Below are 27,339 nucleotides of genomic sequence, written 5' to 3' on the forward strand. Positions count from 1 at the left end.
TGAGACCCCAAGAGGCTGCAGGGTCTAGGGCTATGGCGGCAGGAAGCTTGGGGTGCTAGAGGCTTGTGGTTGAGTTGCTGGGGCTGGGTTGGCTGCTGAGCCCTCAGAAGGAGGCAGGAAGTCAGGGTGGAACGTGGGCGCGAGGAGACAGGTGGTGACTGCGAAGGCAAGGGGAGCTGAGACTGGGTCCAGGCAGCCAGGCCAGGCCAGGAGCATCATGTGAACGGGCCAGAAGGCTCCCAGGCTGGGCAGGTAAGGGGCATTGGGAATGACAGGCAGGGGCTACGGTAGACCTGGACAGTAGAGGATCGCCTCTGTGTGGAGGGTCTGGCTCCATAGCTGGAATGCGGCCTTTCAGAGACATCTTGCTAGAGGCTGGCTAGGTGGGTGGATCTTGCCTCTGCTGGTCTGTTGGCCATCATTGCTCACCTCACTAGGAGTATACTCCTTAGAGAGCCAGCGTACGATGTCAAGTATTGCGGTGGCCACCAGCCATTAGCCGTCCAGTTCCTCGTCCTCACAGGACAAGGTTTCTGAGGTCCAAAGGTGGCCATGCGTCTACTTCACCCATACTCCCTCAAGCTGGACAGTGGTAGCGCAGGACCTAGTGAGAGAGGGATGGCTGGGGCTGGGATCCTCCTATTCCTCTGGTAGACAGGGCGATGAGATGGACCTTCTTGAGTGCAGGCCCTAGGAGTCAATCCTCTGATCTGTGGGGCAGACCCGAGTGGCAGAAACTCCCTAAAGAGTCACCCATGGCATCCCAATGAGAATTGACTTGAGCCTTCGTTACCGGCATCCCGCAAGTCGGAGTCGTCTCCAGGGAAAAGGACGTGGATGGATATGTGAGGGAGGTTTATCCAGGATGGAAGTGTCTTCCCTGGGGAAGTTGGTGGTGAATGAGGATGATGGGAGAAGGGCAGAGGAAGGGTTATTTATATCCCAGAGGGGGTAGAGTGGGTTCAGGGCAAGAACTTCTGAGCTTCCATCCGGAAAGTCACCGTTCCTGTCCTGCCAAGTGTCAGGACAGGATGTCCTGGCCTTCGCCCTTGTCCCCTCCTGCCTCAGGCCAGCTGTATTTGTGTGCACATGTTGGCCTTCGTGATTCTTGCTTCAGACTCTAAGGGGTAGAGGCCCAGAAATTTGTCCCCAGACACCTTCTGTCTCCTCCTATTCTAACTCTAAACTTTGGGGGACAGTTTCTACCTTCGCTGACTCTCCAGGTTTCCTGTGCCGTGCTGGAGATGTCAAGTAACACATTTTCCATCTTGTCAGCATATGCCAGACTTCTCCAAGATCTCTCGGCTCCTACAGGGGCAGGAAACACACGGGCTCATCCTGGGTCTCCTCTGTTCTTGAACAGGCACCAGACAACAGCAGTCCCCTGGGCCAGCCCTGTGCCAACTGACAGAGGTATCCCACAGAGTCCCCAGTCCTTGGAGCTCAGGATAGTGGCTCTTCTCAAAAGAGCCCAGAGTACTAAGGCAGCGAAAGGGTTGAGTCTTTGGATGGGGGGGCTGGGAGAGCTTCCTTCATGGGGATCCGGAAGCTTTCTGAACAAGGCAGTCCTGGGAAGAGCAGAGCTCATTTTGGAGAGAGCTTAAGACACAAACCCGAGGTCCCTATCCGGTGCTGCTGCTTTCTGGGACCATGGCGGCAGAGACCTCAGAATAAATTCAAAGCTGCAAGAACCTAAGGGTGTGGTGCAGAGTTAAAAAACAAAACAAAAAAACAGTCTTCGCCAGGCGGCGGTGGCACATGCCTTTAATCCCAGCACCTGGGAGGCAGAAACAGGTGGATCTCTGTGAGTTTGAGACCAGCCTGGTCTACAAGAGCTAGTTCTAAGACAGGTTCCAAAGCTACAGAGAAATCCCATCTTGAAAAACAACAACAACAACAACAAGACAAAAAACCAAAAGCCAAAACCCAAGAAACAGTCTCCAGTGTCAGGGAGAGAGACCCAGGAACAATTCTGCGTCGGCTGGTCATTTGCTTGCTTGAGTGAGTGGTTTATCGCTCCAAATTCCAGTTTATTTACAAAGTCACAGAACCAAAGCTGTGTCCAGTGCCTGGCGAAAGCAAAGGGAGAAGGAGGACAATGTGCCCTGGTGACACTGACACACAGTAGGTGCTTGAGGGAGGCGAGGCACTTCCTCCCCCTGCAGAGCGTTTGTTCACACCCAGAATTACACCTACTCGGGCTTTGGCAAGACAGTAAACCGCCCAATCCCTCCTGCTTGTGGTATGGCTTTGCAAATGAGTTTGTTTCCTGTATAAAGTCCAGTGTGAAAACTCACATTCTGGTCTGAGAGAAGGGATCTGTCGTAGGAGAGGGTTTCTCAGCCAGGCGCCATTTTGCACTGTCTATAATCCTAGCACTCAGAATGTTGAAGCAGGAACGCAGAGAGTTTAAGCCCAGCATGGGTTACATAGCTAGACCTTGTCTTTAAAAACATGCATGCACACTCACACACATGTCTTCCCTGTTCAAAGCTTCTCGTGCATCACACGAAAATATACGTGTGCAGGTTCAGCCAGAGGTAGGATCCTGCAAACCCCTACACACACCCACAGGCTGATGGCAAAGGTAGGCCCAAGATAGCGTCCAGTGAAGTGGGAGCCTTCCCCTCCCCCCAATCTTTAACCACGCAGGATTTCAGGCATGCTAAATGAATGAAGCTGCACCCAGAGTCTAGAAACATAACTTTAAAAAAAGATATTTATTTTTATTTTATGTGCGTTAGTGTTTGGCCTACATGGGGGTATCTGTGTGAGTGTGTCGCATCCCCTAGAACTGGAGTTACAGACAGTAGTGAGCGGCCATGCAGGCGCTGGTCCTCTAGTAAGAGCAGCCAGTGCTCTTACCCACTAACCCATCTCTCCAGCCCCTAAAAATGTGATCTTTCACAGCCGGCCTCAGTGTGGGTCTGGAACATGGCGAGCTACATTGTCAGTGCCTGCACTGAAGAAAACAAAAAACACCCCCTCCCCATGCACAAAAAAAAAGGTAGTTCCATGATGCACCTGGACAGAAAGGGTGTTAGAGTCAACTACAAGGCCTCAGTGACAAACTGTCCCACGGGAGATTCACGGTTGACACTGTCTTGCTAAAGCTCCTCAGGTCTCCCCCAGAGAAGATGCCTGATTCAGTGTGTCTGATCCAATGTTTCCTAAAGTTCTTGGACACAAAACCATCTTTTTTTTTTTCCTCTGCCATCTATTTCGGGCCTGGGATGAAAGGGCAGGGAACTAGTTCTCGAAGGACTGCCGCTCACAGGGTATGGTGGCACACAGGGTATGGTGGCACAGGGTATGCTGTTACCCTAGCAGTCAGGAGATGGAGACAGGGGGAGAAGTGAGAGCAGCTTGGGCTTCATAGGCAGCTGCTGTCTGAAGGGAGGAAAAAGGGGGTTTATGTTTTTCAAGGCGCTTTTGCGTTGGTGGTGATGTTGTTTTTAACTTTGCTGTTAGAAATTAGCACACAACCGGCTTTGTTTTGTTTTTAAATTCAAAACAGCACAGAGGCATATCTAAAGATATCCCAGAATGCCAGGATCCTCCATCCCCTTCTGCGCTGTGTCCCTAGGAGCCATCTGGTGTGTGTCCTGAAAGATTGTCCCTGCGGCCTCACTAAGAGGTGGAGAGGCTGAAGCCTGGGGCAGGCCAAGGTTCGGCTGGTAGTTTCCCCCACCTTTGTTTGGAGGAGGCTTCAGGCAAATTGCTTTCTTCAGTTTGAGTCTCAGTTTTGCATCTGTAAAATGGGGCTGATAGTGACCTGTGTCTCATAGGATTACAGGCAGAGTCACCTGAAGTCATTTAAATCATGCAAATTATATGAAAGAATGATTGCCACCCAGCCGAGCCTCTAGATACATGTAAATGCAGGTTAATGCATGGGCCACAGTCTGTGCTTGGCAAGCTGCATCTGGGAGTCTCCCCCGTCTAAACATAGCTCTGATGTCAGGTTGGTGCCTGGGTAAGGGCGGTGATTTTGATGCAACTTCCTGGAAAGTGTTGTTGGGAGCTGTGGGCAATACTGATTGGAGGGCAGACAGCAGGCCACAAAGCCTCGGGTCAAAATGAAATGACCTGCGGAGGGACCCCCTCTCTGTCCCAGAGGGCAGGCTGTGTGACGGGAACCTTTCCTGGTCTGCTCATCTCCGGTCCTTGGCACTAGACCAGAAGATTGGCAGGGCCCACTTAATTTTGGCCCGTAGATTTAGAAAGTTGCACTATGGAGGGGGGCTGGGAGATAGTCGTTAAGGTGTTTGCTGCAGCACAGGCCTGAGAACCTAAGTAGAACCCTGCACCGATGCAGCTGAAGATGCCTGCAACCCCAGCGGCAGGGAGCCAGCGGCAGGATCCCTGAGGCTCTCTAGCCAGCAAGACTACCTGAATGAAGAAGCTCCAGGTTCAGAGAGAGACCCCATCTCAAAAAAGGTGGGAGGAGCTGGGTGGTGGTGGTGCGCAACTTTAATCCCAGCACTCAGGGCAGAGGAAGGGGGATCTCTGTGAGTTCAAGACCAGCCTGATCTACAGAGTGAGTTCCAGGATAGCCAGGGTTACACAGAGAAATCCTGTCTCAAAAAACAGCACAACAAAAAAAGTGAGAAGAAAGCAACTGAGGAAGACACCTACCATCAACCTCTCCACACACACACTCAACTCAAGCACACACACAAACAGAGAGAGAGAGAATTGCAAAATTGCAGTTAGGGCTGAGGGCATAGCTCAGTGGGAGGTTCTGAGTTCAATCATTAGTACCACAAAAAGGAGGAGAAAAAGAAAGGAAGAAAGGAGGGAGGGAGGAAGAAGGAAGAGAGAGAAGGAAGAAAGGAAGGAAGGAAGGGAGGGAGGGAGGAAGGAAGGAAGGAAGGAAGGAAGGAAGGAAGGACAGAAGCCTAAGATCCAAGTTCTCTTTCACAGGGCAGCATCTCCCACACTGCAGCCTTTAAGATGCTGATGGAGTAATTTTGGAGGCTGATGGATGAGCATGTGCAATTGCTAATTTATATCTTCTAATGTGCGCTGACGTGCATCTGCTATTTATGGCTGGTGACACCAATTTTCCATTTATGGTAGTAAAGCTTCTATTTCAGGTAAATGCATTAAAGAAGAAAAAGTGGAAGTGCCTGAAATCATGAGGAAAAATGAAATGTCAGGCCGTTCCAGCCTGGAGGCCGTAAAATGAAACGCACGTACTAGCCTGGAGCGGAAATTGTTCCCATCTATTTAGTGACTTACTGTGACTGGCTGGTGGCACAGGCCTATTATCCTGACTGCTTGAGAGATGAGGCAGGGGAATCAGAAGTTTAAGACCTGCCTGGCTACAGAGCGAGTTCAAGGCCAGCCTGGGCAACTTAGTGAGTCAGTCCTGCGCAGCGCCCTACAGGCCCTGCCCCAACAAAAGCAGTCACTATGGATCAAGCACTTTAGGAAGCATTTTACTCCACAGGGTCTTCCACGTGTCATATTTAATGTTCATAACTGTCAGAGATGCAGGTCCCATTTTTCTTCCTAGTTTGCAGATACGGGAATTAGGAGAAGGTCTGAGAGTTCAGAAATCTAAACTGGGTGTGGTAGCTCAAACCTGTAATCCCACGACTTGGGAGGCTGTCACAGGGGGATTGTTGTTAGTTTGAGGTCAGTTTGGCCAACATAGCAGGGTCTTGTCTCAAAAAAGTCAGGGGCGTGCTGGGGGGTGTGGGGGATGAGCTCCGGAGGTTAAGGCTCTCACTGAAAACTGACAATGTGGACTAGATCCCCAGGATCCGCGTGGTGGGGAGCCCGCACCAGCTGCCGTCTGACCTCCGCACTGGTTCCATAAAATGTCTGCCCACACACACATACACAAAATCAATAAATTACCATAATAACTGGTTTTTTAAAAGCCAAGTGTGTGGAGAGGAAGGTTTAGTCATCCTTCCGAAGACCTTTCGTCACTGAGTGACTGAGCCATCATGGAATCAAAACTGAGTCACTACGACATGGACACAGTGAACGGAGCCTCGATAACACTTAGACAGCCAATAAGGCTCCCTATCTCGAAGCTCCCGTAATGCAAAGTGGCCCACAGTTAACCAGGGCAGAGACCACTACTAAAGTGCAGAAGGCACTAACTAACCACTGTGTAGCCCTTACTGATAACAGTGATCACCAAGCAGAATGAGTTCTGTGCTTAAGCCAGTCCCAGTTTTGAGAGAATAAACCCATCTTGTAGCTCAGGGGAAGAACATGTATTTATTCAGCGTGGGTAAGGCCTTGGGCACAGGACAGTAAGCACAGTTAAGTTGGCCGGCTAAGGCAAGAGGCCCACCTGGGCACCGAGACCTGTTTCCAACAAACAAACACTTGAAGTACTGGGAAAGCCAGGAGTGCTGGCACACACCTTCAACCGCAGTGCTCTGGAGGCAGGGACAGGTAGGCTTCTGTGACTTTGAGGGTAGCGTGGTTTATTTATTAATCTCTAAGCCAGGACAAATGGCTAGTCTACTGACTAGACGTTATTTATTTTGCCTGCCAAGACTAAGTTTTTAGTATCATGATGAGGTTAGTGTGGGTATGCCCTTCGCGGAACACGAGTGAGATTGACATTGTTCAAATCTCAGCTGCTAAAGAAAAAAAAGACAAGAAACTGTTTGTTTGTTTGTTTGTTTGTTTGTTTGTTTGTTTGAGACAGGGCTCCACTGTTTAGCTCTGATTGACCTGGAACTCACTATGTAGACCAGGCTGGCCTCGAACTCAAAGACATCCACCTGTCTCTGCCTTCCGAGTGCTGGGATTCAAGGCGTGAGCCAACAACACCGGGCCACAAATGTTTTAAATGAAGTCTAAGAGATTTTGCCTTACAGTGGCCCAGCATGTATCAGCAGTCCGCCACAGAACGGCCTGCCTATATTCTTGAGACAGGGTTTCTCTGTGTAGCCCTGGCTGTCATGGAACTCACACCGTAAACCAGGCTGGCCTTGAATTCTCTGTCTCAAGTGCAGGGGTTAAAGGCTTGCACCCATGACCCCCTGGCCAGAATATGCTTTCCATATTCTGTGTAAAGCAGTGGTCTGAAAATCCAAAGCAGTGGTTTATAAATTAATAGGTCTGTTGCTGGAGACGGAAAAAATGTTGCCTCCGCTTTATTTTATAAAGAGATAAAAGAAGCATACTAGGCTCGGCTTTATGAGCTGATGGCTATGAAGCTGGTAACTGTGACCAAGTCTACAAGAATCAGAACTCATTTTGATGTGTTGGACTCCTAAACAGAATTCTGAGATCAGCAAATCTAGTCCAGGGACTCTCGAGGTGGCTCAGCGGGCAAGGTGCTTGCTGCCAAGCCTGATATCTGAGTTCTAGCCGTGGAACCCACACAGTGAAAAGAGAGAATTGACCCCTGACCTTTGTCCTCTGACCTCCACGTGCATGCCATGGTATGCACACGTTTGTGGGTGCATGCACATGCACACACACAACAAATTTTAATTTATTGCCTGGCAGTGGTGGCGCACACCTTTAATCTCAGGACTTGGGAGGCAGAGGCAGGTGGATCTCTGAGTTTGAGGAAAGTCTGGTCTACAAAGTGAGTTTCAAGACATCCAGGACTGTTACACAGAGAAATCTTGTCTTGAAAATATAAATTAATTTATTATTACTATTATTTGAGACAAGTTGTTATTATATAGCCCTGGCTGGCCTGGAACACACTATGTACACTGGCTTTAAACAGATAGAGACCAACCAGCTTCTGGCTTCTAAGTGCTGGAACGAAAGGACTGGGCTACCAAGCCCAGCAACAATAAAAACTAGATGGGCTGGAGAGATGGCTCAGAGGTTAAGAGCATTGCCTGTTCTTCCAGAGGTCCTGAGTTTAATTCCCCTCAACCACATAGTAGTTCATAACCTTCTATAATAAGATCAGATGCCTTCTTCTGGTATGCAGGCATACATGCAGATAGAACACTGTATAGATAGAACACTATATTCATAATAAATAAATAAATAAATCTTTTAAAAAAAACTAGAGAGAGGCTGGACAGTGGTGGTTGCACACCTTTAATCCCAGCACTCGGGAGGCAGAGGAAGGCAGATCTCTGTGAGTTCAAGACCAGCCTGGTCTACAAAGTGAGTTCCAGGACAGTCAGAGCTGTTATACAGAGAAACATTATCTTTCAAAGCACAAAAATCAAATCAAATCAAAACCAAACCAGACAAAACAAAAACACCTAGAGAAATTGAGAGAGGATGGATTCACTTCTGACAGCTAAATCCCACATGAACAAGGCCACTGTGTCTGCTGGCTGTGAGGCATTGTGTTGAAGAAGTGAGGTGGGAACTAAGATCCAGCTATGACCCCACTCTCTAAGTTAGAAGCACTGGTTTGGCTCAGCCCTTTAATAATGGGTGCACAGTGCCTTGTGGACCGTACACTGCTTTAAATCGACCAAGAGCATCGCAAGTCCTAGCCAGAGATGCTAGAATCCACGCCACTCTCATCCCTGAGCACAGTGGAGAAGGGGAGGTTCCTCACTTGTACCAGAATCTTCCCTCTGTGATCCTAAGAGCCCTGAGGACGGCATTTTCTTTCTTCTTTCTTTCTCCATTTCAGACAATGAGAAGTTTACATTGTTTTAATGTTGGGATCCTCACTTTTTTTTTTTAAACTCTTTAAAAATATTAGCCAGGTGTTGTTGCTGCCTACTTTTAATCCCAGCACTCAGGAGGCAGGATAGTCAGGGCTACACAGAGAAACCCTGTCTCAAAAAACAAACAAACAAACAAAAAAAAAACTCTTTAAAAATATTATGTGTACAAGTGCCTGAATGTACATGTGTTTTAGAACTCACAGACACCCTGCTGCCTCTGCCCCCAAGTGCTGGAACTAATGAAGATGTGGTGCTCACCACACCAAGCAATGGTCACGCTTCCTTTACGATGGCCATAACCACACTGCTTGGTATAAATAGCCACACACGGGGGTAAGAAAATACTCCATTAAGAATGGAGGGTTTTTTGTTTTGTGATTTTTTTTTCCTTTTTTTTTTTTTTTTTTTTTTGAGACAGAGTTTCTCTGTAGCTTTGGAGCCTGTCTCCCAACACCACCAGTTTAGGACGAAGGGGTCTGCCTGTAATTTTTTCCCCCCACAGAATCTCTCCGTGTGGTCCTGGTTATCCTGTATCTTGCTATGTAGAAAGGCTTTGCCTCAAACTTACAGAGATCTGTCTGCTTTTGTTTCTTGAGTGCTGGGATTAAAGAGGTGGGTGACCACCCCCAGCTGTAATTTGTTTTGCTTCAGCCTTCCCCCCAAAAAGCAGTGTGTTGTTGAGGTCATTCAGCTCCTGTGGTTTCATGGATCCCCCATTCTTATTGGTTATCGGCTGGTGTGTATGTAGCTTTTAAAATTGTGTGTGTGCAGGTGTCCATCAAAGGTGGCAGAAGAGGGCATCAAATACCTTAGAGGCAGAATCACGGGTGGTTGTGAGTCACCCACAGTGGAATTTGGGAATTGAATGTGGGTCCTCTGCAAAATCGGTGTGAGCTCCTAAGTGCTGAGCCATCTCTCCAGCCCTGTGTACGTGAGCTCACATATTGTGTACACATGTGTATGCAGAAGCTTCTGCACACATGTCGATGAGGATGCCAGAGGTTAGCTGTCATTTGTTTCTTTTATGTTGTTGAAAAGGGATCTCACTTTGTAGCCCTGGCTGTCCTGGAACTCACTCTGTGCACCAGGCTGGCATCGAACTCATGAGACCCGCCTGCCTCTGCCTCCTGAGTGCTGGGATTAAAGGCGTGCGCCATTGCCCAGTTTATTATTATTTATTATTATCATTACTATTGGTTTTTCAAGACAGGGTTTCTCTGTGTTGCTCTCGCTGTCCTGGAACTTGCTCTGTAGACCAGGTTGGCCTCAAACTTAGAGATCCACCTGCCTCTGCCTCCTGAATTCTGGAACTAAAGGCATTCACTATCATGTCCAGCAGTATAGATCAATTTTTTTGGTTTTTCAAGACAGGGGTTTCACTATAACTTTGGAGCTTGTCCTGGAATTTGCTCTTGTAGACCAGGCTGGCCTCAAACTCACAGAGATCTGCCTGCCTCTGCCTCCTCAGTGCTGGGATTAAAGGCGTCCGCCACAACGGCCTGATTTTGTGTGTGTGTGTGTGTGCATGTGTGTGTGCATGTGTGTGTGCATGTGTGTGTGTGTATGTGTATGTGAGTCTGGGTGAGTTTATACATACCCTAAGCTTGCAGAGACCAGAAGAGGGCATCAGATTCCTTAGGACAGGAACTTCAGGTAGTTGTGAGCTGCCATAGGGGTGCTGAGAATTGAGCTGAGGTCCTCTGTAGATGCAGTAAGTACTGTGAACTGCAGAGCCATCTCTCAAGCACCCCAATCTATAGTTTCAAATTTAATCAGAGCCGGGCGATGGTGGAGTACGCCTTTAATCCCAGCACTCGGGAGGCAGAGGCAGGCGGATCTCTGTGAGTTCGAGACCAGCCTGGTCTACAAGAGCTAGTTCCAGGACAGGCTCACAGAGAAACCCTGTCTCAAAAAAACCAAATAAATAAATAAAATTTAATCAGAGACTTAAATGGGAAATACACTGAAGAAACAATATAATTTGTCAAACTGATAATTTCTCTCAGACTTTTTTCTGGTGATGCTGTTTGTTAAACCCAAAACCACATGTATGCTAGACAGGTGTTTTACTGCTGAACTGTACCCCTAGCCTTTTATTTTCTCCTTTTTCCCTTGAGACAGGGTCTCTTTTTATGTAACCCTTGCTTTCCTAAAGCTCACACTGTAGACCAAGCTGGCCTAGAACTCACAGTGAGCTGCTTGCCTCTGCTCCCCGAGTGCTGGGTCTATGCCACCATGCCTGGCTGTCAATCTTTACCTCTTAAGATTTTTCATTTTTCTAGGCTCCTAAGACAGAGTCTGTTGTAACCCAGGCTAGTCTGGAACTCTCTGTGTAGTAGGGGATGACCTGAACTACTGATCCTTCTCCTTCTAGCTCCTTCTAGGTTGCGCAGACTGGCCTCAAACTTCAAGGGTCCAACCTTTACTCTCCAAAAGGTCTTGGTTACTATACATGGCTATCAGTCCTCTTTTTAAAAATTATTTTTAAAAATTTTTTTTTAAATTATGTGCATCAGTGTTTTGCCATGGGTTTTGGGTCCCCTGGAACTGCAGTTACAGATAGTTGTGAGCTGCCATGTGGGTGCTGGAATTGAACCTGGGACCTCTGGAAGAGCAGTCAATGCTCTTAACCCTGCACCCACCTCTCTAGGCCACCTCAATCCTTTTTTTCCCCCAAGACAGGATTTCTCTGTAGCTTTAGGGCCTGTCCTGGAACTAGCTCTTGTAGACCAGGCTGGCCTCAAACTCACAGAGATCCGCCTGCCTCTGCCTCCTGAGTGCTGAGATTAAAGGCGTGCACCACCACCACCTGGCTCCTCTCAGTCCTTTTATTGTCTTAAATTTTCTTCTGTTTCGAGACAGCTTTTAATTATTTTTCAATGTATGTGAATAATTTTATGTGCATATTTTATATGTATGTCTGTGAATCATGTGCCAAAGGAGGCCAGAAGAGGGTGGATCTCCTGGAGCTGGAGTTCCAGATACGTATGAACCCTTATGTAGGTGCTGGGAACCAAATCTCCTAGGAGAGCAGCCAATGTTTTAACCACTGAGCCATCTCTCTACCTTTTAAACTAAGTGGAGCCTTTCTGGAGCTGGAGTTACAGTTGTGAGCTGCCCACAGTGGTGTTGTGGACTCTGTGCCAAAGCAGAGCATGCTCTGTAAGACGTGTGCTGTCTCTCCTGACCAGATGGGTTTTGTGAGTTAGCTCAGGCTAGCCTCAAACTCTTGATTTTCTCACACCAGCAACCCAAATTACAACCTTGTACCATCAAGCCTTGCAGCACGCTGCTTCATTTCATTTAATTAATTTAATTTTTTGAGACAAGTTTTCTCTGTGTATCCTTGGCTGTTCTGGAACTCACTCTGTAGACCAGGCTGGCCTCAAACTCACAGTGATCTACCTTCCTCTCTCTCCCGAGTGCTAGGACTAAAGGTGTGCTTCACCATCGCCCAGTTTTTTATTTTTTATGTTATTTTTTTTCTCCTAAGATTTTTGTTTGTTTTATTTTTCGAGACAAGGTTTCTCTGTAGCTTTCAGGTCTGTCCTGGAACTTGCTTGGAGACTAGGCTGGCCTCAAACCATAGAGATCCACCTGTCTCTGCCTCCAGAGAGCTACCCGTGTGCTAGGATTAAAGATGTATACCACCAACTCCCTAAGTTGTTTTATGTGTCTGTATGTCTTTTATGTGTCTGTATGTCACTTGTGTGCCTGTGCCCATGGAGGGTAGAAGATGATGGGACATTAGATCCTTTGGAACTGAAGTTAAATGGTTGTGAGCCGGTCTGCCATGTAGGTGCTGGGATTTAAACCCAGTTCCTTTGGAAGAGCAGCCAGTACTCTTAACCACTGAGCCATCTCTCTAGGCCCTGCATCCTCCTCCTCCTCCTCCTCTTCTCCTTTTCTTCTCTTCCTCTTCTCCTTCTCCTCCTCCTTTTGTTTGCTTGTTTCTGTTTTTGGTTTTTGAGACAGGCTTTCTTAGTAGCTATGGATCCATTCCTGGAACTTGCTCTGTAGACCAGGCTGTCCTTGAACTCGAACTCACAGAGATCTGTTTGCCTCTGCCTCTCAAGTGCTGAGATTAATGGCATGAGCCACCACTGCCCGGATCTTTTTTTTCTTTAAGGATTTATTTACTTTTATTTTATGTACATTGGTGTTCTGCCTGCATGTGTGTCTGTGTGAAGGTGTCAGATTCCTTGGAACTGGAATTGCAGACAATTGTGAGCTGCCAAGTGGGTGCTGGGAATTGAACCCAGCTCCTTTGGAAGAGCAGCCAGTACTCTTAACCACTGAGTCATCTCTCCAGCCCCCTGCATCACTCCTCTTAACCCCAATCTTTTCTCTTGCTTTTTTCCCCCTTTGAGACACAGTTGTTACATCTCACTATGTAGCCTTGGCTGGGCTGGAACTCACTGTGTAGACCAGGTTGATCTCAGTCTAGTAGAAATCTGCCTGCATCTGCCACCCAGTGCTGAGCTGGGATCACAGACAGGCACCGTCACATCCGGTCTCTCTTGCCTTTCCCCAAAGCCTCCAAAAACAGCAAGCCTGAGAGCCACCTTATGCTCCAAGTGCACAGTCCTTCTGAGGCTATTGCTGTGGTACCCTTAGGAAACCAGTGCTTTCCCAGGCCCGTGTGAATCACAAGCAGGGTGCTTACTCACTGCCCACGATTTTCCTGGGAGTTCCTGCTGCCTTTCTGACCATGAGATAGATGAGCTGACAAGATACCGCTTGTAGCCATGATGAGTCGACTCTGGCAGAGCAAAGGTTCGTCTGCCATGCCACGTGACCTCCCAAGAGTGGGGTTGAAGGAAGAGTGGGCATGCTTGTGTACTTGCTTCTTGAGTCTCTGTCTTGTTTCTGAGGTAGGGTCTCTCGTACCCCAAGCTAACCTTGAACGCCTGACCCTCTTGCCTCCACCCCAGTGCTGGAAACACAGGTGTGTCCCACTTCTTATTTGGTGCTGGTGACTGAGCTTTAGGGTGTAGGCAAAGCACTGCCCACTGAACTACATCCGCAAGCCATTTGGAGTCTCTTGATTTAGCTTAGTGTTCCACGGGTGCTCTATGATTGTTTAAAGTCAAATACACAGGGAAATGACTGTGAGTCCCGGTACCTGTGGGAGCCTAGGAGTCGCTCAGCAGAGGAAACGTGAGCCTGAAGAGCCTGATTCCCCAGTCCCATCTTCCCACACTCCCAGGCAGGGGTGGAGGAGGCTGAAGGGGTGCTGTGGGGTGCCTTTCCCAGCACTAGTAAACTAAGCTAACACTATGTATGACGAGATAGGGGTGACAAGCCTCTGTAGCAGAGGAGGAGAAGCAAGGCTCCCAAGAATGTTTTCAACAAAGTCATGCAGGCCAGTATTATCTTTTTGTTTTGTTTCTGAGAAAGGATTTTATGGAACCCAGGCTGGTTCTTGAACTCTTTATTTAGTGAGGAACCACCCTGAACTTCTGATCGTCCTGCCTGTACCTTCCAAGTGCCGGAACGTAGGCCTGCATGGCTGTGTCTAGAACACAGCTAATATTGGAAGATAGGCCTTTCAGAATTTTGAGACTTTCTTTTGAGTTCTGCTAACCAGAAACACCCCCCCCCCCGTTCCCACATCCACTTGGACACATCATAAATTAGCAAGTCTTGTTTTGCTCAACCGCGGATGTGTGGCTTTAGGCCTCTCTGGGGCTTGCTTTGATCTACCAGAATCAGAAGTCAAAGCTCTGTTTGACAGTGTGTGCCCAAAAGCTCAAGATGCTCAGCAGAAGGTCCAACTAAAGCCAAGAGTTTCAGGCCAGCCTGGGCAGCGCAGCGAGACCCTATGGGAAAAATAAACACATGCAGAAACACATAAAACCAGAGGTTAGGTGTGATGGTCTGCAAGACCTCTACAGGTGGGAGAATCTGTGCCTAGCCCCCACATCCCCACTGATAGGTTCGGTAGGCTTTCAGGCAGGTGACACACAGTTTCTGTTCCTGATGCACCACTGTCCGTCAAGGGGGTAGGAGAGGAGCTGGAGAGGTGGCTCTGCCGTGGTTAGTGATTGCTGCTCTTTCACTGGACTTAAAGGCTCTGAGCTCACTGGGCGGTGGTGGCGCACGCCTTTAATCCCAGCACTCGGGAGGCAGAGACAGGCGGATCTCTGTGAGTTTGAGGCCAGCCTGGTCTACAGAGCTAGTTCCAGGACAGGCTCCAAAGCTACAGAGAAACCCTGTCTCGGGGAAAAAAAAAAAAAAAGCTCTGAGCTCAAGTCGAGCGGCTCAACCTGCTGTCACTTCAGTTCTAGGGGATCCGAAGGTCTCTGTGGGCACCTGCACATATGTGTATGCATGGAGGGACATCCAGATATAAATAAAAAAAAAAAAAAAAAAAAAGCTCTGAGCTCAAGTCGAGCGGCTCAACCTGCTGTCACTTCAGTTCTAGGGGATCCGAAGGTCTCTGTGGGCACCTGCACATATGTGTATGCATGGAGGGACATCCAGATATAAATAAAAATAAGCCCTCTTTGAGGAGGGGGATGAGAGAAGCATTAGTCTCTACACACAGGTCATAATAATGGCACTCATGATTACGGCTGATCACTGTGGCCTGAGTAAATGCTGTAGGAGCCCGAGGGGCCCGCACAGAGTGTGATGTGACAGTGCGCGGAGTCACAAGCACAGAGAAGGCAATGCCTTGCATCTGATCAAGGTGCTTGCTACTGCCTGACATTTGGAGTTCAATCCCCAAATCCAACATTGTGGAAGGAGAGAATCTACTCCCTAAAATTGTCACTTCCACACCCAAGCACAGGCTTGCACACTACACCCACACAGAGGAGACACACACATACACACAACGGGGGGGAAAAAAGGGAGAAAGAGAAAGCGAGAGAGAGTCATAAATACAAAGGTGTGGTCTAAGAAAATAATGGTGGGTGTTTGGAGAAAGCAAAGTAGCTCAGAGTACAAGTTATATGAGTATTCGGGTACCTGTTTGTGCGCCTGTGTGTGTATGCATGCCTACAAGTGTGTGTGTGTGTGTGTGTGTGTGTGTGTGTGTGTGTGTCTGTGTGTGTGTGTGTAGCACAATAAATTAAAAAATTGAGCCAGGTGATGGTGGGTCTTAGCACTCAGGAGGCAGAGACAGTGGATCTCTGTGAGTTCAAGGCCAGCCTGGTCTACAAAGGGAGTTCCAGGAAAGCCACACACATGAAGTAATTACACACACATAAAATAAATAATAATTAACAAAACAAAAAAGCTGGGCAGTGGTAACACACACCTTAAATCCCAGCACTTGGGAGGCAGAGACAGGTGAAGCCTTGTGAGTTCGAGGCCAGCCAGCCTGGGTTACAGAGTTCCAGGACAGACTCCAAAGCTACAGAGAAATCCTGTCTCAAAAATACAAAAAAAAAAAAAAAAAAAAAAAAAAAAGACTGAGAGATAGAGTAGGTCTTCCTGAACATCAAAGTGGTCAAAAGCGTGATTTTGTACACTTTTATTAATTCCTGGCACTTAGAGGTCAGAGGCAGGCAGATCTCTGCAAGTCCCAGGCCAACCTTATCTACACTGTTCTATATAGTGAGTTCCAGGCCTCTAGGCCAGCCAAGGCTACATTGAAAGATCTTATCTTAAAAAAGAAGAAGAAGAGGGCTGGAGAGATGGCTCAGTGATTAAGAGCATTGCCTGCTCTTCCAAAGGTCCTGAGTTCAATTCCCAGCAACCACATGATGGCTCACAACCATCTGTAAGGAGGTCTGGCGCCCTCTTCTGGCCTTCAGGCATACAGACAGAATATTGTATACGTAATAAATAAATAAATATTTAAAAAAAAAAAAGAAGAAGAAGAAAGAAACACGTAAATCTCCTCCATGGTAAACCATCCTTTGAGAACCAGTGCTTTCCTGGCCGTGCTGAGGGGGAGGCGCACAGGGATTCCGGGGCTGCAGAGGGCCCACTCTGGCTTGATTACGAACAGCTCTGCTATGAAGTGCTGCTTGATTTCATTTGACAAAAAGTTTCCACAGCTCAGACAGACAGGCAAGCAAAAGCAGTTATAAGCAACAGGGCCACTGAAGGCTTTCTGTTGGTGAGAAGCAAAAGAATGTTAAAAGAAACTCTCTGAAGAACCTGTACTGTGAGTGGGGGAGGGGAGTGGGCTCGGGCAGAGGTCAAAGGTCGACTCTCAGCTTCAGTATCTAGGCAGAGGCCATGTAATTAGAAGGGATGTGCACTCTCTTTGGTCGTGGAGGTAGAATCAAAATTTAGGTTTCCTCCAAGGTTTGGCAAAGTGTTTGTGATGTCTCCCAGGTAATCCCCCAGAGTAGGGGACTAGTGGGGCTGAGGGGGCAGGAAGTGGGTAACTGCACTAACAAAGGTGCCTGTGGCGGTTTGCCCATGCCAGGTGGGAGGGTGGGGACTAGCCTTGGGCCTAGGCCTCCTGTGAACTTACTTGTTGCTCGAGGTTTCTGAGTGAACCGAGTCAGGAGCTAGCATCCCACGTTCCAGCTCTTCTGTGTGCGGCCAATGGAAGCCCCAGAGCAGACAATCTTAGGTGCTCGGTAAATTCCAGCGCGGTACTTTAGGATGTCTGATGCTGGGGAAACTGACTTAGGGGAGCTCCTCCAGGCCTCTCTACATTCCTTCAGGGACCATGGGCTGTGGCTGCAGCTCAAACCCTGAAGATGACTGGATCGAGAACATTGACGTGTGTGAGAACTGCCACTATCCCATAGTCCCGCTGGACAGCAAGACCACGGTAAGAGGAAGACGGGACAGGTGAAGGGATGGGGAAGGGAGGCTGTGTGCCCAGGAGAAAAACTTAACGGATCACAACTAAAGGCCCTAGAAATAACAGCACACCCATGTTCCCTGGAGCACAGTAAGGAAGAGGTCTAGAAGGAACAGACTTTCCTAAGGTCAAGTGCACACACTTGGTGTATCCAGAGAGAAGGCCCGGTCAGTCTGGGAAAATGCAAAGGGAACTAGGGTCAGAGAAAAATGACTCCAGCCTCATTTCCTACCCCACAGCTGCCCATTCGGAATGACTCTGAGGTTCGGGACCCACTGGTCATCTATAATGGCTCCATCCCACCAGCCTCCCCACTACAAGGTGACTTAATCTAGCAGGGTGTGAAGAGTAAGGCCCGTGGATGCTTGACTATTGGTGTCTGCCCCCTCTCCACCTCCCCTCTACCTTGTCTGCATCCTGCCCTGTGCCTCTAGGGCTCTGTTGTTCCCGTCAGCCCCAGGCTGGTTCTTCTTGACTCTTCCTGTCTTTACAGACAACCTGGTTATTGCCCTGCACAGCTATGAGCCCTCTCATGATGGAGACCTGGGCTTTGAGAAGGGTGAACAGCTCCGAATTCTGGAGCAGTGAGTATCCTTCTAGCCCACCTTGTGTGTGCGTGTGTGTGTGTGTGTGTACGCGTGCGCACACACGTACTGAATAGCCTTCTAGCCCACCGTGTGTGTGTGTGTGTGTGTGTGTGTGTATGTGTATTAAGGTGGAAAGTACCAGAAAGCTTGTACCAGGGAAGTGGTGGCCTGGCTTAACGGGACTCTGAGGGTTTCCAGTGGCTATGTAGGCCATGCTGATGGTCTCTGTGGTGCAGGAGCGGTGAGTGGTGGAAGGCTCAGTCCCTGACAACTGGCGAAGAGGGCTTCATCCCCTTCAACTTCGTTGCAAAAGCAAACAGCCTGGAGCCTGAACCGTAAGCAGGGGACCGCACCGCGTGGGGAGGAGGGACAACATATAGGAATCTCAGAGGAGGGCGTGGTCCTGGGGGTGGGGAATGTTTGACCAGTGATGGAGGAAAAATGCCTTTAAGCCCAGCATCCCGGAGGCAGCGGCAGGCAGATCTTTGAGTTCGAGGCCAGCCAGGGCTACACAGATTTAAAAAAAAAGAAAAAGAAAAAAAAGAGGTCGACCAAAAGCCGATGATCTTACTTTCTGCCCTATGTAGCTGGTTATTTAAGAATCTGAGCCGTAAAGACGCAGAGCGGCAGCTTTTGGCGCCCGGGAACACGCACGGATCCTTCTTGATCCGGGAAAGTGAAAGCACCGCGGGTGAGAGGCAGGGCCTGGTGGGCGGGGCCTCGGCGTGTGGGCGGGGCTCCGGGTTGAGGGCTGGTGCCTCCGGGTGAGCAGGGATGCGGGGTAGGGTGGGGGGGTGAGAGCTGAAGGAAGTGGTGCAGTGGCCACTTGAACTGAAGGCAATGCGTCTTCCCCCCACCCCCGCCTTTATCCTCTTCAATTTCTCCTCTCCTCCTCCCTCCTCACCTCTCCAATCTTTCTTCAGGATCTTTTTCACTGTCGGTCAGAGACTTCGACCAGAACCAGGGAGAAGTGGTGAAACATTACAAGATCCGTAACCTAGACAACGGCGGCTTCTACATCTCCCCTCGGATCACTTTTCCTGGCCTACACGAGCTGGTCCGCCATTACACCAGTGAGCTCTGGCAGACCACTTTCACCTGTGCCCACCCTAGCGGCTTATCTCCCCCCTGTCCATCCTAGGGACCCTCCAGCCATCGGTAGTACCTGACCCTCGACCCTGTAGGCTCCCCTCCCATCCCAGTCTGTTTCCCCTGCGGGGAACGCGCGGAGAGAGGTAGGGGCTGGAGGGAGCCCCCAAGGTCTCCAATAGTGACCGCCTCACGCTTCCCTTTGTCCTTGCAGATGCCTCGGACGGGCTGTGCACAAAGTTGAGCCGTCCTTGCCAGACCCAGAAGCCCCAGAAGCCGTGGTGGGAGGATGAATGGGAGGTTCCCAGGGAGACACTGAAGTTGGTTGAGCGGCTGGGAGCTGGCCAGTTCGGGGAAGTGTGGATGGGTGAGTATGGAAAGAGAGGAGATGTCCCCAAGATGTGAGACACTGGCCTATTCAGGGCCACTGCCTTGTTCATCCGCGACCCACCTACCCACCTCCAGGGTACTACAACGGGCACACGAAGGTCGCAGTGAAGAGCCTGAAGCAAGGGAGCATGTCCCCCGATGCCTTCCTGGCTGAAGCTAACCTCATGAAGCAGCTGCAGCACCAGCGACTGGTCCGGCTTTATGCAGTGGTCACCCAGGAGCCCATCTACATAATCACTGAATACATGGAGAACGGTGGGTGGCCCTGCTGTGGTGACCCTGCTGTGGTGGCCCTGCTGTGTCGAGTCACTTGAGGACCCTGTTGTCATCTCACTATCTTTTTTTCCCTTCGAGACAGGGTTTCTCTGTAGCTTTGGAGCCAGTCCTGGAACTAGCTCTTGTAGACCAGGCTGGTCTCGAACTCACGGAGATCCGCCTGCCTCTGCCTACCAAGTGCTGGGATTAAAGGTGTGCGCCACCACTGTCCGGCTCTATCACACGATTTCTTTCTGCTTCAAGTAGTTCTTTTCGATCTGTAAGACAGTGTTAGGGTCAGCAAGGTGGGTCAGCAGGCAATGGTACTTGCTGACGAGACTTACAAACAGGAGTTCGAGCCCTGGAATCCACACAGAGGCCAAGCGCTGACTCCTGCCAGGTGTCCTGTGATCTCCATGTGTGTGCTGCCCCCATGAGTAAATACATGTAATTAAAAGATAGTGACACTAATGGAAGGACATGGGTCTATGAGGACGGAAGAAATCAGTACCGGCCCTGCCTTGTTTTTTTTTTTTATGTATTTCAGATTGTCTGGTGGGGGGGGACAGACTCTGTCTTAGGAAGGGAAACAAACGGCGTTGGCTAATGAGTTCTGAAAAAGGCAAATAGGTTTTGTCATTGGTGGTTTCTTTTCTCTCTTTTTTTTTCTGAGACAGGATTTCTCTGTGTAGCCCTGGCTGCCCCCAGAACTCTCTTTGTAGACAGGGCTGGCTCAAACTCAGAAACCCTCTGGCCTTTGCCTCTCGAGTGCTGGGGTTAAAGGTGTGTGCCACCACCAACTGGCAGTAGTTTATTTTTTATTGTGTGTGTGTGTGTGTGTGTGTGTGTGTGTGTACATGCATTCGGGTGGCTGGGGAGGCCAGAAGAGAGCATCTTAGTTATGTGTAGTCATTGAACACGGGTTGTGGGAACCGAACTGGGGTCTTCTGTAAAAGCAAGTACTCATAAGACCATGAGCCAGCTCTCCAGCCCCAGGATTGTCAGTCTTGTGCAGGGTTTTGTTTTTATTAGTCTACTTTTTGATTTTTGAGACAGGGTCTTACTATGTAGCATTGGCTGGTCGAGAACGCTCTGCACTGCCCAGGCTGACTTTAAACTTGCAGAGATCCTCCTACCTCTGCTTCCTGGGTGCTGGGATTAAAGATGTGCCCCATCATACCCAGCTGAAACCGCATTTGACAGCAGACACTGAGAAAAGCAGAGTCTGTGACTTGGGGACATTCCTGAATGCCTCAGGGAGGTAAATGGGGAAGCAATTCATGATGCCTGGTAGGAGAGTCTGGAAGAGCAGTCCAACTGGACTGGAAAAGAAAAGGAGAAACTTCTAGGAGAAAAAGATGAAGCAAAGAGACTGAAGAATCTAGACATCTGTGTAAAGGATCTAAAAATGGCCTGTGAGGGCGTGAGAAATACATGTCTACAGGAAGAAAACGCAGCCGGGGAGCATGCAGAGCTTTGGCTGCTGTGGAACTGGGGTTCTACCTCAACTGAGGACAGGAAGCATTGGATCCTCCCCCCCCCCTCCGCACCCCATCCTAGCCCGCTGGAACAGGCCTTCCCATGTGCCGAGCATCCCACCCCCACACTCGGGCACATACTCTTTCTCAGTCCTTGTTCTTTCTCGCCCCTGTTGGTCCCTACTTCCGGATGGTAGGTGGAGTAGAAGGGTCTTGGAGCTGCCTCCCGGGCAATTTAGGTCACCAGTTCTTGCTTTTGCTCACAGGGAGCCTAGTAGATTTTCTCAAAACTCCCTCTGGCATCAAGTTGAACATCAACAAACTCTTGGACATGGCAGCCCAGGTAAGGAGAATGTCAAAGGGCTGCGTGTGCCTTCAGGGTCAGTGGGGTCAAGACTGATGACCTGTTCCTGGCCTGCAGATTGCAGAGGGCATGGCATTCATTGAAGAACGGAATTACATCCATCGTGACCTGCGGGCTGCTAACATCCTGGTGTCTGACACACTGAGCTGCAAGATCGCAGACTTTGGCCTGGCACGCCTCATTGAGGACAATGAGTACACAGCCAGGGAGGGTAGGTGCAGGGTAAAGAGGAGGTTCAGAGCCAGCAGTAGAGAACGCATACTCAGGTGACCTAACTTTGCCTCCCTCTAGGGGCCAAATTTCCCATTAAATGGACAGCACCAGAAGCCATTAACTATGGGACCTTCACCATCAAGTCGGATGTGTGGTCTTTCGGGATCCTACTGACAGAGATTGTCACCCATGGCCGAATCCCTTACCCAGGTGAGCATTAAAGGAAGGAACTCGAAGGGCCACAAGGAAGAGTAGCAAATCCATGTCTTCCCACTCACTCCTCAGGCTCAGACTCGAAAACTTCCAGATGCTTCTCTTCCATCCACTTGGACTCCCGCGTCCTCTATTAGATGCTTCGTCTCCCAGCCCTGGCTTCCATCTCTATCAAAATGCGCAGCTCCTTGCTCAGTTCTGGCATAGGCCACCTAGTGTGACAGAAGTGGATCTGGCCCAGGGTGTGAAACTTTCCTTTTCTTACCATGATCGTTTTCTGTTTGCCTGTTAACCAGATTATTCCTTTTCTCCTTGTTTTGTTATTGTTGTTGTTTTCCTTTTTTACAGAGTTACTTAGTCATAGCTGTCCTGGAACTCACTCTGTAGACCAGGCTGACCTCGAACACTTAGAGATCCGCCTGCCTGTCTCCTGAGCGCTGGGATCAAAGGCGTGTTCCACCCCTGCCTGGCTCAGCCCCTTCTTTCTCACATATGAGATCAGAACAGTGCTTAGGCCACACTACGGCACTGCTCCTCCTCATTCTGCTGTACCAGCCCTCTTTTGGGCCATGAGCCACCTCCCAAATAATGACACGGAGACTCCTTGTTAGTTGTGAATGCTTAGCCTAGCTTAAGTTCGTTTCTCGCTCGTTCTTTTAACTTAAACTAACCTGTTTCCCTTTATCTACCTCTTGCTTCTTGGCTTTTTACCTTTCTTTCTTTCTTTCTGTCTGTCTGTCTGTCTGTCTGTCTGTCTTACTTTCCTGCTTCCTCTAGTGTCTGACTGGCTGGATGCTGCATAAATTTTGTCCCTGGTCCTGTCCCTCTTGTTCTCCCTCTTTCTCCTCTTCTGCTTAGTTCGAGATTTTTCCTCCTTATTTTCTCCTCACCAGCCCTGCCTATCCCTTTACTGCCTTGCTATTGTCCTTTTTTTTTTTTTGAGATGGGGTTTCTTTGTAGCTTTGGGGCCTGTACTGAAACTAATTCTTGTAGTCCAGGCTGGCCTCGAACTCACAGAGATCCACCTGCCTCTGCCTCCCTGGTGCTGGGATTAACGGCGTGTGCCACCACTTTACATAATTAATCAAATACAGCACAAACAAATGTTACAACCCCTCACATAGTTAAAGGAATATTCCATAACACTCTGGCTAAGTGATGTCATCCCTCTGAGCCTCAGTTTCCCCGATATGTGAAATGAGAGACTTTGAGGAGCAGTCCGACCCATCGAAGCTGCTCACTGGGCACTGGTCCTTTCCTAATGAAGCTTCTTCACAGCTAAAGAGAGAAGCCGTGTAGACACACCCTTGTCCTAGAAAAGGCCTTTCCCCCACATTCAACCAAGATGGGTAGAATTTTATTCTGAAAGTTTCTGTTTTAGTCATTGGGTTTTTGTTTTGTTTTGTTTTCTGAGACAATGTCTCTTGTAGCCCAGGCTGGCCATCTAACTATCTATGAATCTGAAGATGCCCCCTGAGCTCTGGATTTTCCTGCTTTCCCCTCCCTGGGAGGGGCTGGGATTGCAGGCACGCACCTATGTGTCTGGTTTTGGAGGGACTGGGGAATCAAACCCAGGTCTTGTGCATTCAAGGCAAGTTCACTGTCGCGGAGCTATACTTGGATGCCTAGAAGTGGAACGTTTCCAAAAGGAAGTTGATAAACTCTGGGGGAAAGGAAATGACACAGAAAAGAGTCAGGAGTTAGGAAGCAGAGGCCACTTTGGCAGAAACTTCCCATAGCCCCAGCATGGTGAGCTGAAATTTGACCCCAGGAATATAAAGCCCTTTGAAGCAGGTTAGACTCTTAGGGGCCAAAAGATTTCCCAGCTCTGGGCTTGTCCTATCTCATAGGCCAGTGTTCATCTCCTGTCCTGATACAGTATCTCCTGTGCCTAGTCTCAAGGCTAGAGATGCCTCAGCACTGCCTGACTGTGGGTTCTCATCCTGTCCTGAGCCCCGACGGCCCCATTGCTGCCCCTAGAGAACAATCCCAGGTAGACATTACAAAAAAAAAAATCTCCAAACAACTATGCTTGTTTATACACACTGATTCACGCAATCCTCACCATAACTCAGGGAAGAGGAGCGAGGATTTAGTCTATACTCTAGATGAGGAAGCTGAGCTTCACAGAGGAGGCTCGGTCAAGGTCTTGCAGTTGGCGCTTTCTTTACTGAGCGAGTAATTGGATCAGTACTGTAAACATAGGACCAACATTCAGCAGGGAATGCTAGTGTCTACGATCATGAAGACCAGTATAATTTTGGATTGGTAGTTACATATTCTGAACATCACCCGTGTTAGCCAGCTTTCTGTTTACTGAAAACAAAACAACAAAAAACTCCTGAGATGGTCAACTTATAAAGAAGAAAGTTGGGGGTGCAGCGAGGTGGCCCAGAGGGTAAAAACATGTGCTGAGCAAGCCTGAGGACCTGAGTTCAATCCCTGGAATCCATGGGAAGGTGAAAGGAGAGAACCCACGCTTGAAAGTTGTTATCTGGGTGGTGGTGGCGCATGCTTGTAGATCTCGGTCTACAGGGTGAGTTTCAGGACAGCCAGAGCTGTTACACAGAGAAAGCCTGTCTCAAAAAGACAAAAAAAATGACAGTCACCCAAGGTTTCTCTGCAATGTTGAGGCATCCATCTTCGGCCTATGGGCCTAGAATATCTGACAGGCTTTTCTGTGACACAGCATCATGCAGTATGCACAAATACCCTGTGACAACACTGCCTTAAAAAAAAAAAACAAACCCGTTCTTTCATGGTGAGAGAGCAGGGGAGACTGGAGAGATGGCTCAGTGGTTAAGAGGACCTGGGTTTGGTTCTCAGCAACCACATGGCAGCTTACAGCTGTCTATAACGTCAATTCCAAGGAATTCAGTACCCTCTTGTGACTTCCTGGGGCACTTCACATATGTGATACATAGACATATAAAACATTTATACACATAAAAAATAAAAAGTTTAAGCTAAGCGTAGTGGCACACACCTTTAATCCCAGCACGTTGGAGGCAGAAGCAGGCAGATCTCTGAGTTTGAGGCCAGCCCCATCTAAATAGAGAGTTCCAGGACAGCCAGAGCTATATAGAGAAACCTTGTCTCAAAAAACTGAAGGAAAAGAAAAGTTGTTCTCTGACCTTCACGAAGAGGCTTTGGCCCATATGTTGGATCACACACATCACACACAAATTTAGTAATAATAAAATATTTTTAACCTGGGTGGTAGTGGCACAGTGACCTAACCTTTATCTAAGTACTAGGAGGTAGAGGCAGGCAGATCTCTGTGAATTTGAAGCCAGTTTGGTCTGTAGACTGAGTTCCAGGACAGCCAGGGCTACACAGAGAAACTTTGTCTTGATAAACAAAAACAAAATAAAAAAGAATCAAGTTTGCCGAGCATGGTGGTACATTCTTTAATTCCAGAATCTGAGAGGCAGAAGCAGGCAGATCTTTAATTGAGGCCAGGCTGGTCTACGTAATGAGTTTTAGGCCAACCAGAGCTGCGTAGTGTGACTGTCTCAAAGAAAGAAGAGAGCCAGGTGATGGTGGTGCACGCCTTTAATACCAGCACTCAGGAGGCAGAGGCTGGTGGATCTCTGTGAGATCAAGGCCATCCTGGTCTACAGAGCTACTAGTTCCAGGACAGCTAGGGGCTATTATACAGAGAAACCCTGTCCTGAAAATAAAAAAAAAAATTAAAAATTAAAGAAAAAGAGAGAGAGGATGGAAAAAAAAACTCATTTAGTTTCAGAGATTCTGTTTCACTGATTTTCTTTTCTTTTTGGGGGAGCATATCTGGCACATGGTACAGTCAACTGTTTACCTCATAGCAGGAAGCAAAGAGAGGAAGAGGAGGACTCTAGTTTCAGCATGTTGTCCCTCAAGAGAAAGTCCACAGTGACCTAACTTCCAACCCCATATCTCTCATGGTTTCTGTCTTTCTCTTTTTAGGCAGGATCTTACTATGTAGCCATAGCTAACCTGCAATTTGTTAGGCAGACCAGGATAGCTTTGAATTCATGGGGATCCTCCTGCTTCTACCTCCTGAGTGCTGGGATCTCAAGGCACGTGTCAGCCTGTATGACTAGATCCCACTTCTTCCTTTTATTCCCCTCTATGTAACAGCTCTGTCTGTCCTGGAACTTGCTCTGTAGACCAGGCTGGCCTTGAACTCACAGAGATCCAACTGCCTTGCCTTCTGAGTGCTGAGTTTAAAGATATGCGTCACCACACCCAGTTTAGACTCCACTTAAGATTCTACCATATCTCACTAGTGCATGAGTTGGGGGCCAGACTTTCAACACATGAGAAGACATTCAACATCCAAACTATAGGCTTGGGTTGTATCTCAGTGATGGACTGCTTGACTAACATGCATAAAATCCTGTATTCAATTCCAAGTACCTCAAAGATAGATGGATGGATAGATAGATAGATAGATAGATAGATAGATAGATAGATAGATAAAAAGGAAGATGATAGATTGATTGATTGAAAGGAAGATAGATGATAGATTGATTGAAAAGAAGATAGATAAAAAGATAGATAGATAGATAGATAGATAGATAGATAGATAGATAGATAGATGGATAGATAGATAAGACTATAGGTAGGAAAGAAAGAAAGATCTCCAAATTAGCATCAGCCTTGCTTTTAGGTTTCTAACATTTAAAGGCTTGATGTTCTTTCTCCCATCAACCTTCCAGGAATGACCAACCCTGAAGTGATTCAGAATCTGGAGCGAGGCTACCGAATGGTCCGACCTGACAACTGTCCGGAGGAGCTGTACCACCTCATGATGCTGTGCTGGAAGGAGCGTCCCGAGGACCGGCCCACGTTTGACTACCTTCGAAGTGTTCTGGAGGACTTCTTCACAGCCACAGAGGGCCAGTACCAGCCCCAGCCTTGACAGGCCTTGCTGTCCCGAGACCCTCCCCATCCCTTTGCCCTGGCTGGGGCAGATGGAGTTCTTGTGCCGTATCCATGTGTCCTGTGCACACATAGACTCTGACTCTGCACATAAAGCCTGTGCATATGCAACATATACGCAGTTTTTGTCCTGTACACATCTATAGTTGTGTGAGTTCTACACATGTGTCTTATACACATGGAACATGTAAGTCTAAGTCTTGGATGTCATCTAAGGTGTCTCTTTCTGGACCCTTCCATTTCCTGAAACCACAGAAGGGAGAAGGCCTGTGATTGATAGGTATCTCCCTGTCTACCACTTCTTTTCTGAGGGCATCCAGAATTTCCCTGTGGGCTGCCATCCAATCCGATATTTCTGTGTGTTCTGCCTCGGTGCTTAGCACACACCAGGAGCTCAATAAATGTCTGTTGATTA

The 27,339-nt window shown here is 48.5% G+C and overlaps 1 protein-coding gene across 1 annotated transcript; it reads left to right on the forward strand.

The window, feature by feature from the left end:
• Nucleotides 1-115: 115 nt before the first annotated feature.
• On the forward strand, nucleotides 116-27,339 carry Lck (LCK proto-oncogene, Src family tyrosine kinase). The gene is made up of 13 exons (XM_050151700.1): nucleotides 116-252; nucleotides 17,267-17,376; nucleotides 17,649-17,730; nucleotides 17,903-17,993; nucleotides 18,233-18,331; nucleotides 18,584-18,687; nucleotides 18,920-19,069; nucleotides 19,300-19,452; nucleotides 19,551-19,730; nucleotides 21,475-21,551; nucleotides 21,630-21,783; nucleotides 21,864-21,995; nucleotides 26,702-27,339. Exons 2-13 carry the CDS (start codon nucleotides 17,272-17,274, stop codon nucleotides 26,902-26,904), a joined length of 1,530 nt encoding a protein of 509 aa, XP_050007657.1. The 5' UTR covers nucleotides 116-252; nucleotides 17,267-17,271; the 3' UTR covers nucleotides 26,905-27,339.

This window comes from Alexandromys fortis, unplaced genomic scaffold (assembly GCF_014885135.2).
Source record: "Alexandromys fortis isolate MF-2015 unplaced genomic scaffold, M_Fortis_MF-2015_v1.1 scaffold_26, whole genome shotgun sequence".
Classification (NCBI taxonomy): Eukaryota; Metazoa; Chordata; class Mammalia; order Rodentia; family Cricetidae; genus Alexandromys; species Alexandromys fortis.

Bases quoted from the DNA above. Each gene is read 5' to 3' on its own strand.
- Lck (XM_050151700.1), top strand. From the start codon at position 17,272: ATGGGCTGTGGCTGCAGCTCAAACCCTGAAGATGACTGGATCGAGAAC. The intron at 18,688-18,919 runs GTGAGAGGCAGG...ATCTTTCTTCAG, and splicing joins GGAAAGTGAAAGCACCGCGG to GATCTTTTTCACTGTCGGTC. The intron at 21,552-21,629 runs GTAAGGAGAATG...CCTGGCCTGCAG, and splicing joins TCTTGGACATGGCAGCCCAG to ATTGCAGAGGGCATGGCATT.